We start from the raw sequence: 10202 nt of genomic DNA on the forward strand, positions 1-10202 counted from the left end.
CTGGAGACATGGTTTATTTAAGAGACTGGAAGTCAAACACGTCAGGAGACTCAAATCCAAAGTGGAAGGGCCCCTACCGGGTCGTACCGCGTACTCCCACTGCGGTAAAACTGGGATGCCCTCCATGGGCTCCTGGATCCAGAATAAGCCTGTGCCTCCTTCACAGGAAACCACTAAGCAAACGAACGTGGCTTCTTACTCCTGTGAACCCACAGAAGATCTCAAACTCCTCTTCGAACGACGATGAAGGTTGTATATCTTCTCTTTATTTTCTCCTCGCCGATCTTTATGGACGATTCCTTTCTGCAACGGGCTCAGCATGATGATGAACTAAAAAATCAAACGGGTTGCTGGATATGCGGACTCTTACCCATGTCAGGTACGTCTGGGTTACTCTGGCGGGTTTCCCGTCTACAGGGCACCGACCGGCATTCTCTACATGCTTTATTTCAGAAATAATATATGGAGATAGTACATTTCGGGATAAATCTATCACCAATCAAAAAGTTTCTTCCTGGCCCATGATCAATGGAACATGGAATTTACCGGGACATAACCAAACTTTTTCATACCCTCAAACCATTAAAATCTTAACTGATTTTATAGACCCACAGATTAATGTCCTCCGGCCAGTGCCTAGGCTACAGAGCCCTCCTTACCGGTATACAGAGGAGGGCATATATCAAATTTGGGGTATGTGTGTGTGGCTCACACCCACCATCAGACGACTCAGTCAAGAGGCAATTTTATGCTGGGAACAAAGAAATCACACCCGTGATACTTGGGCAGATAACACGCGTCGTCTGGGATGCCTGCCACTAGAAGCCTCTTCCCAGGTCATGGTCCTCCAGGCTACGGACCGGCGCGCCACTGACTGGCCGAGGCGGCTAGCTCCCAACGAACCCACTGCACACGTGGAGCTAACCTATGGCCCTGGGTCCCTCCAAGGAGGACAGGTCGTCGCACCCTAGGTTTTGCCTGGGTTCATGGGCGTGTTACCAAAACCACCCCCACTGCGGCTCATGTCCCCAGTTGAAAACGAAGACGGGCACGGCTGCTTCTCAATGGACGACCACCTCGCGTCCGTTTTTCTTCCATGCGTCGGGCTGGAAAGTGTCATCTGGCAGGTAGCAGCCCTTAATCACTATCCCACGAAGGCTTTCAGTGAGTCACCACACAGCATCACTCAATACTGAAGTTGCCCAGTCGTGCAGAGCGCCTCCACAAAACAGGGTGGCCTTCGACGTCCTGACAGCAGCACAGGGTGGCACGTGTGCCGTCACCGAACAGAATGCTGTGTGTACATCCCAGATTGCCACAAACATGTCACAGGACTATTAAAAGACACGGATACCCAAACTGGGGCTCGACAAAGCCCCTCTCTCTCACTCAGGCAGTGGTTAAGCTCCCGGCTCGGAGAAGGACTGTGGTCAACTATTAAGGGTCTCTTTATCGGATTTCTCATCCTTATAGCCGTACTGATCTTAATATGTTGTCTTCTTCAATATCTCTCCGCTGCGTGCCGAGGCTCCCTCGCGTCCACGGCCTCACACGGACGGTGACCCTCACCACCCGCACAGACACTTCCTCACTGTCAGCGGCAGATTCGGCTGCCTCCGCCCTTCGTAGCTTTCCTACACATTCCCCAACTGACCAGTGCTGACGCACAGGTAGGGAGCTCTCTACGCCCTGCTGAGCACAAAGAAGTTACAGAGGATGAGACCTTCCACCTTCCACAACCTTAAAGATTTAAGGGTCACAATGGCTCAGGGAGGGACATGATGGGGGAACAGAAGGCAAGCTGGGGACAAAGCAGAAACTGACACCCCGCAACCCCCCTCCCATGGGATGTATGTGACCTTCCTCAGTGCTCCTGGCTGCCCTAAAGGACAAAGAGAGTTAACCTATGGAGACCACAATCCTGCAAGACTTGTCTCCCTCAGTTTACAAATGTCTTGGTGGTCTACAAGAACAAAGCACCTCTATCAGTAACCTAGCTTCCAGAAGGAAAGGTAGATGCAATTAAACGTCCTTATAATCTGCACCTCCAGGAAGTTCCCAGCTGTCTTCATGCTAACGCCTTACTAGAGGGGCCTTCGCTTGACAGTAACAAGGCCTCTGGTATCCTGTGCATCTTCTTTAAGATACAAAAATCCTTTAGAAAATTCCCATTCCCTTACCTCCCCCAACCCCATAGTATAGAATCAGCCACCCCTCACAACCCGGGGCAGCAGCTCTTTCTGCCCACGGGTCCTGTCCCCGTGCTTTCATAAACCACCATTTTGCACCAAAGACGTCTCAAGAATTCCTTCTTGGTCCTCGGCTCCGGACTCCACCCACTGAACCTCACCGATATTCCACAACCACATCATTAGCATGAAGAAAGTTGGGAGTTTCCTGGAGGAATGTCACAGGTGGGGGGGCTGTGGGGTGTCAGCTTTTGCTTTGTCCTCAGCTTGCCTTCTGCTCCCTCATCAGTGGGGACGGTGGGGGAGGGGGCTTCACGAGTCCACCCCACCCCCTCTCTCTCCGGCCCCCACCTCCAGCCTTGGAAACGCAGGCAGGAAGGGCAGGCTCTGGCCAGGCCCCTCAGACCTTGGGCGCTGAGTCCCTGCATTGTTTTCCGCAGCGGCTTTCCCGTTCTGGCAGATTTTATCTACGTCAGCTGCGGTGGAAATGGCCAAGGGGGTTGGGGAAGGCTTCAGTCGGGCGTTCTGGGGTGCCCGGTGCCTTGGCCTGCTGCCTTCCGGGCCAGATGAGCCCACCGTTTCAGGGCCCCTCACCTTCCCTCTGCTACTCAGGCTGGGCCAGGGCCTCCGGGGAACAGGACACTGGAAGGCCACCAGGGCCTTGCCCTCCCCCAAAGCTCACCCATGCAGCTCTGCTGGTGTCGCGTCCCCTCCCTGGGCACACACGACACACATAGCTCGCACACGACACGCACTCACACTCTGTGCTCGACCCCATGCACACACCACACCCACACGTGCACTCTGCTCCCTCGACACCTTGCACGCCAGGAGGCCTCCCGAACAAGTGTGACCAGCCGCTGGGCCAGGGAGGCAAGTGAGGCCACCCACCCGTTGCACAGAAGGGGGAGTGCCCGAGGGGCTCGCCTTCCTAACCGTGCAGTAGGACCGGGCAGGACAGACGCTGAGGCCACACAGACAGACCCACTTGAATTCAAGTGCAAGGCCGCTGTTGTTGGAGACCGTGCCCACGGGCTTCCCTCAGGCAGGAACTGCCCAGGGTGGGGTGGGGGCAACGGGTTGGACCTGGGCCTCCTGCAGCCCCCGGGGACCTTTCCAGCTCACAAACAGGTGGGTAACCCTTAGGAAGTGTCCACGGTCAAGAGGACGAATAGTTATGATTAATGAAGTTCTTAGAACGAGGTGGCGTGAAGACCCTGGAAGTCTGCCTTGGGCCTTGGCCGCCGGAAACGGCCGGAAAGGTGGAGGCGCCGGCCCGGGGTGAGGACCGTGGATGTCGTGCTGCCCCCAGGACTAGGCTCTGGACCCCAGGGTAGCCCCGTGTGTGCAGCGGGGGACTCAGCCCAGGGTCTGCAGGCCAACCTGAGAGTCCGCATCAAGGCTGACCTCCTGGTGCTGACCCTGGTTATGTAAGAAGTTAACACTGGGTGGGGTGGAGTGAAGGGACGTAGGAACTCTGTTCTATTTTTGGAACTTCTTTGTAAGTGCGAACCTATTTCAGGACGAAAAGCTGAAGCGTTTGAAAAGCAGCATGGAGTAGGCTCTGTGGGAGGTAAGAGTGTGGGGGGGTGTGGGCCACTTCCCCCCGCCCCAGGGCTGCAGGGGGTGTGGGGGGTCCCAGCAGCCGATCGGAGAAGGATGAACTCTGCCCCTGACCCTTTTGGGTGAGGGCTGGGGTGGTATGAAGAACACATTTCTGACGGATCAAAATGCAAATTGAAAATGGAGAACTTAGCAATTGGAAGAAGAAACATAAGAAAATCTCTTCATATATTAACAGAGAATATGTTTGGGTAACCCACTGATATTTAAGAATATTAACAGTGAAAACAGTTTGCCTGCTATCATGATATAACAATCAGAACGAAAAGACACGTGTGAGATACTCTCAGAAATTAGTAACACTTATCAGGTGGAGCGATGAAGAAGCCCAGGGGGAGGAGGTCGCCGTGAACTGAGCACGCGGGCCGGGGGCTCTGGCTGCGCCTACCGCCGCGGCAGGGGACAGGGCCCGGCTGCGTCCCTTGGCCTGTGCCGGCCCACGTGGAAGGCCCTGGTCACCGCAGAGTGGATTCACTGCGGCAGGCCAGGGGGTGGGCCCTTGCCCAAGGTCACCGGGGGACAGCAGGGTGAGGTCAGGAGGTGGGAGATGGCCCACAAAGCACCCCCTGCCCCCCCGGAGTCCCCCCCACTGCATGGCACGGTCGGTATGTCGCTCTGGGGGTGTGGAGTCGGGGTGTATGGTTGTGGCTGGCACCGTGGGGGGGGTGAGTTGGGAGATGCTGGAAGGAGGGGCGTTGGGGAAGAGGCATCACATTTCCAGACCTCAGAGACCCTGCTCTGCCCCCAAGACCTGTCCCTGTGGGGCTGGTTTCCCCTTCCCCAGGCCCTGTACTTCCTTCAGCAGCCCCCAGCCTTGTTTGGGGGTGAGGCTGGGTCTGCCAGTCTTTTCCGCTCGGAAGCAAAGGGGCCAGAGGGAGACGTCACTTGGTCGGCTCCGGGGGGGCACAGAGGTCACATGTGGGCCAGGGTGGCACTTCTGGTTCCTTGTCTTTGGCACAGACTGGCATGAGGCTCCCTGTGCCTCAGTTTCCCTGCTTGTGAAGGGAAGGCTCTGCCCTGGTCTCCAGGCCCTGCAGACCCGAGACTGACAATCCCGTGGAGTTCCCAGAGCCGCACTGGGGGTTTGCTGGACCAGGCGGGGAGGGAGGGGGCTTTTCTTCCGGGAAGAGGTGACTGGGGGGACCTAGGGAGGAGATGAAGCTCTGGGCTTTCCATCCCATGCGGAGGAGCTGGTCCTGTGGGCTGCGGGGGTGGGGGGCTCTGAGCTCTGGGGTCACCTTTGGGGGCAGGAGCTCGAGGGGAAGAATGTGTGAAAGAAGAAATGTGTAAAAGAGGAATCGTGTGAAAGAGGACATGTGTGAAAGAGGAAATGTGCGAAAGAGGAAACGAAGCAGGCAAGACCCCCTCTTCCATCATCACCACCACCTACCTCTGCTGAAGCCCCCCCCCCCAGCACATCAGCCACGGGAGGCCCTGGGCAGAGGCTCCGTATGGAGGCTTCCCGCAAGAGCTGGGGGGGAAGGTAGCGTGCGTTGGAGGAAACGCTTCATGGGGACAAGGGGGAACCCCCACCCAGCTGAGCAGAGCTAACCCCTCCAGAAGTGACCACTGCTCCTAGCCCCTGGGACCATGGTCACTCGCCTGGCTGAGGGAAAACCAAGCGGTAGTTCCGTGTCCCTCCCAGGCAGGCCCCAGGGCCACCCACCCTCCCCTAGGGGGCCGAATGGCAAGCAGAGAACAGGAAGATATGGAAAGGGTTTATTTTCTCCTTGCGCTGGCTGGCACATGGGGAGCAGGACCCCGGGCTGGGCTGTGGGCTTTGCTCTCCTACAGGCCCGTCTGGTCAGAGCGCAGCGGTCTCTGCAGCTTGGGGCGGTGGTTCGCTGATGGTGTTTGCAAAACGGGCTGGGCTTGTTGGCAGAGCGGGGTACTGGGGGCCTGAGGCTAGGGCTGGCCAGGTGGGTTGGGCGGGAGTGGCCGAGGGTCTGCAGAGTCTGTGCGTGGGGATGCATGTGTGTGGACGGTGTGTGTGTGTGTGTGTGTGTGTGTGCGCGTGCGCGTATGCGAGGGTGGGACAGCGAGCTTACTTCACGTGCCTGCTGCGTGACTCTGTTCAGGACGACGCCCTGCTTTCTGTGCTGGAGTCAGGGCTGCTCACAGCAGGGCCCAGAGGAAGATGAGCCCTAGGCTGAGCAGGAGCCCCCCGCCAGGGCCCAGGGGCAGTGTGCCCCCATTACAGAGGTCCCTTTCACAGCACCTCAAACCCTGCACTTCAAGCTTCGTTAGGCCCAGCAGGCCCAGATTGCCGGGGCCGCTGCTCTGGGAAAGCTGCTGCAGTATGCGGGAGACTTCCTCACAGGAGGGGGCACACCCCTTCTGCTGGTACTTCACCCGATTTCCTGTGGGCAAGACGGGAGGAGCCTGGCATGAGAGGCCCCAGTCCGCTCTCAGCCTCCTGGGGTCTTCCCTGGTCACCCGCTCCCTGGGGGCACTTGGCCATCCATCCCTCTGCTGGAGTCCCATCCCGCCCCCTCCCCGAGAAGGCCTCTGGAGGCCGCCCCGCTCCATGTGGATGGGGGAAGTTGAGGCAGGCTGGAGAGTGGCCCCTGCCAAACCCACACTCCTCTGAGAGGCTGGGGGAGCCTCAGAGCAGAGCTCCCTGAACCGCCCCCTCCCTCCGAGTGCTGGGCACTCACCGTCGTCCAAGGTCAAGGTTATGTCACTAGTGTAGCAGACGCCCTGCATCAGACACTGGGAGGGCTGGCACGGGCTGCTGTTCTCCACTTCAGCACAGCTGTAGCACTGAAGGCTCAGGGCTGGCCAGCGGGCCCGCAGGAAGGATGCAGTTAGACCCCTTCAGGCCAGAGCCACAGCTCGAGGGCCCCTTCCCACCCTCTGGGTGCCTGGAGGACCAACCCCTCCCATGTGCACACACCGCCCCTCACAGGGGATTCCCGGCCATGCCCCCCAGCACGGCCCTGGCTGCTCACCACACTCGGAGCACAGCAGGACGGCCAGCAAGAAGGGATGGATGTGTCTCATGGCTCCTGGAGAGGACACGATGTGGGAGGCGCCTGCGGGGTGCCCCAGGTTCAGGCTGCTGCCTCCCTTCCCCAGACCCTGGCCCTCCTTGGCTGAGCCCTCGCCAGGCAGCCGGCTCCCTCCTGCCTCACTCACCTGCTAGCGTCAGGTCCCCTCCGGTGCGCTGGCAAGGAGCTGCTTCTCCTGAGGCCCACGAAATCCTCCCCCAGCATCCTGTGCCCCACCAGGAGGAAGCTGGGGCCGGGCTCTCCTGCCGCCCTCCTCTTCCGGAGTAGCTGTCATCCCCCAGGCGGGATCCTGAGTCCCAGGCCAGGAGGGGGCCTCACCTAGTCAACCAGCAGTGGCTTTGGGGAAATTCCAGGAGAAAGTTGGGTGCCCCCCCCCGCCGTTTCTGGCTCCACTTCCAGAGGTCTCTCTGAGGCCATGGGGCCCTCCCCAGCTGTAAAGCTGAGACCTCTCCATCTGTCTCTCTTCCCGCCCTGGCCCCCACCCCCCAGGTCCATAAGCCTGTCCTATCCTCTGTGCATTCTTCCCAAAAAGTACCCCTCAAAATCACAAAAGCAGAAAAAAATTTTTTGAATGTTAAATACATTGTTTTTTTTTTTTTTCTGCTGCCCTTGATAGACTCGTAGTAATGGGTGTCGAGCAGCTCCTTTCTACGTACTCTTGTTCTTGGGTGGATTTACAATTTTTATAATCTTAGACACCCCGCGGACGTAGCAGTAGCTTATCGGACTAGCAAACTCAGGATAAAGATGTGTGCTCACGTCAGACTTCAGGCCGACAACTCAGGAGACAACTATTTTGATTAAACCAACGATATTACACTAGTCTTATTTTACCAAAGGTTTACCCAAATCACAGAAACTTGAACAGTATTTGGTTAGTTTCTATATTTATAAGAGTGTTAGGGACATTTTATGTGAACACTTATTTCTGTGTAAGCAAATTAGAACAGAACAGTCTTCTCTATGGGATTTTATAAATTAATTTGCTCCTATTATGCAGAAGTCAGGGCAAGGTCATATACAGACACAGCCCAGGGCACGCACAAACGTCCAGGCAGGTACACATAGGGCGTAGCTTTATTCCAAAACCCCAGCCAGCCGCAAGTCATACAAAATTCTCTCGTTTACATAAAAGACTTGGTTCTGTCCTTTGCCCCACTTTCTATTTTGATGTGAATTGTGTTTCTGCGGATGAGACAACCGGAGATCACCTGCCCAGACCCCGGACTGCGTTCTGGTGGGGGCGCTCGGGAGAGACCGAGCAGCCATGGGGGGGCTCATCTGAGTGGATGAAACAGTGTTTCCGAATCAGCCTCCGAGGTTGCTGTTTCGGTCCCTGCGGCCCTGGGAGCCCCCAGTGGTGGCGGGCAGCCTCGGGTGTGAGTGGCCCCAGAACGGGGGGAGGGAGGGAGGAGGTGGGGGTTTGAAGGACACTCAAGGACGGGCAGGGAGGCTGTGGGCGGTAAAAGCCAGCGTGGAACAGAGAGGTCTCGGAGGAACCAGTTTGGGGCGGGTCTTCAGTTTCCTAAAGGGTCCCTGAAGGTCCAAATTCTCCTTAGTCCAATCTTGCCAACAAGGAGCAAGTGGCCAGAGCCAGCGGCATGGGCGTGGTGGTGCGCCGCACTGCCGGGAAGCCTGCAGAAACCGTCTCGGCGAGGGGAGCTTGGGGGTGACAACAGAGTTCCGATGCGCCTCTGCGAAGAAGGAGCAGCCCGCACGCCAGGGACTGTTTCCACCAAGTCAGACCTCGGTGCGATCGGGCGCCGAAAGGGTGGCGCCGGGTGGGGGCTGAACTGTGCCCCTCCCGCCCTGCCCGCTTCCCCTGTTGACACCGTGACCTTCAGTACTGGGGCCCCCTTACCCACCGGGCACGCTGCGGAGCCCCAGGGGACGCCCGGGCGCGGATGGAGCTGGAGGGCGGCTGTGCTACGTTTTTCCCTGTATGTACGACCCATGGGGAAGTCTGACTTACGAGCAGGCGCACAAAGAGGCTAAGCCCCATCACGAATATAAAAGGGAAGGAAGGGGGGGCGCCAAGTGTGCTGTAGTGCACGTGCGGGGACCTGCGGGACCTGCGCTCTCTCTCACAGCCCGTGGTCTGTGGTCGGTGAGGACGGGAGGCGAGGGCCACCGCCCACCGCAGTGACGGGGCTGGGCAGTGAAACCGCACAGAAGGGGACCGGTATGTCCCAGCTGGGGGCAGTGGTCCCTGCCAGAGGACATTTGTCCATGTCTGGAGACCTTTCTGGTTGTCAGTCTGGGGGAGAGAGGGGTTTTGCCGGCATCAGGTGGGTGGAGGCTGGATCCTGCCCCAGCTGCCGGCGGGGCCGCTGTGCCAGAGGTCCCAGTGGCCCACCCACTTGGCAGTCCCAGGCTTGCACTGAGCATCGTGCAGCTGAGACCGTACTGGCAGCTCGCCCCAGCAGCTGCCCTTGAGGGAGCCCTGTGAGTTGGCAACACCGAGGCTGGCTTCCTCCTGCAGGCCTGTGCCCTGCCTGGAAACACCTCCCGGAGTCGCCTGTCTGGGCTCTGGGCCCAGGGAGACGCAGAAGGGCTAGAAAGGCCTTCCTCTGTTCCTTCGGCGGGTTTCCAAGCCTCTACAAGGAACACAGGCTGGGTGTGTAACCCAAAGAAATAAGAATTTCATTAAAGATAATATATTTTTAAAAGCCCTGTCGGGGTCCTTGCAGTCAGCACGAGGCAGCTGCCGGGCTCCCAGGCGCACCTGCAGGTTTGAGGATGGGCCTGGGAGGCGTGGGAGAAAAGGGCTGGGTTGGGGAGGGTGCACGGGAAAGGCACCCAATCTGAAGTGTTCAGATGGCACAGTCTCGATGCATCCAAGAGGCAGTGCAGACGGGGAATGAGGTGAACACCCATGTGCTCCACGACTTCCAGGGAGCCCCACAACGTTCCTGGTGGACCCTGTCCTACCATGTCCCAGCCGAGGCCACTGGTGTCCCGAGCGGTGATGTAGACCCAGTGCCCAGGGCTGGAGCTTGCGCTCAGAGCTGCTGTCTGCCCCAGAGCCCAGAGCTGGCCTCCGTGTTCTGCTGTGTCTGCGGCGTGCAGGGAGCACATCCCGGCTTTCTGGAGTAAGGAATGTTCCAGGCTCATCCTGTTCTTTCCCGGATCCAGCCCTGGAGCAGCTGTTTCTCCCCGGAGCCCTGGTTCTTCTAGGTGGAGAGCCGTTCTAGGGTCAAACTGTAGACGTGCTTGCCACTGCTGGGTGTCACTGCCCCCAGACTCTCTCAGGGCCCAGAGCCAGGAGACACACGCCGACGCTGTCACTCATGCCTGGACACCTGTGGCACTTCTGTGCCTGTGCTCACGGGAACCATGGGTTCACACCAGTATCACACCAACAGCCCTGGCTGCCTCC

At 58.3% G+C, this 10202-nt stretch overlaps 1 protein-coding gene across 2 annotated transcripts; it reads right to left on the reverse strand.

Moving 5' to 3' along the window:
* Positions 1 to 5517: 5517 nt before the first annotated feature.
* LOC123779296 (lymphocyte antigen 6H-like) lies at positions 5518 to 7079 on the reverse strand. 2 transcript variants are annotated; one of them, XM_087864546.1, is made up of 4 exons: positions 6951 to 7079; positions 6764 to 6847; positions 6470 to 6589; positions 5518 to 6172 (listed from the first exon to the last, which is right to left on the reverse strand). In XM_087864546.1, the coding sequence occupies exons 2-4, from the start codon at positions 6813 to 6815 to the stop codon at positions 5928 to 5930; spliced, it is 417 nt and encodes a 138-aa protein (XP_087720672.1). In that variant the 5' UTR covers positions 6816 to 6847; positions 6951 to 7079; the 3' UTR covers positions 5518 to 5927. The 2 variants fall into 2 exon arrangements, with proteins under 2 accessions (XP_087720672.1, XP_045633211.1); XM_045777255.2 differs by having other exon boundaries at positions 6764 to 6820; positions 6951 to 7057.
* Between the last annotated feature and the right edge of the window lie 3123 nt (positions 7080 to 10202).

Source organism: Ursus americanus, chromosome 9, assembly GCF_024610735.1.
Source record: "Ursus americanus isolate L20-20 chromosome 9, mUrsAme1.1.p, whole genome shotgun sequence".
NCBI lineage: Eukaryota > Metazoa > Chordata > Mammalia > Carnivora > Ursidae > Ursus > Ursus americanus.

What these genes read in the sequence shown, in the direction of transcription:
- LOC123779296 (XM_087864546.1), bottom strand. Translation starts at nt 6,815, where the DNA reads ATGAGACACATCCATCCCTTCTTGCTGGCCGTCCTGCTGTGCTCCGAG. An exon ending in CCTGCTGTGCTCCGAGTGTG is followed by an intron (nt 6,590 to 6,763) that starts GTGAGCAGCCAG and finishes CCCGCTGGCCAG; the next exon opens with CCCTGAGCCTTCAGTGCTAC. An exon ending in AACCTTGACCTTGGACGACG is followed by an intron (nt 6,173 to 6,469) that starts GTGAGTGCCCAG and finishes TCTTGCCCACAG; the next exon opens with GAAATCGGGTGAAGTACCAG.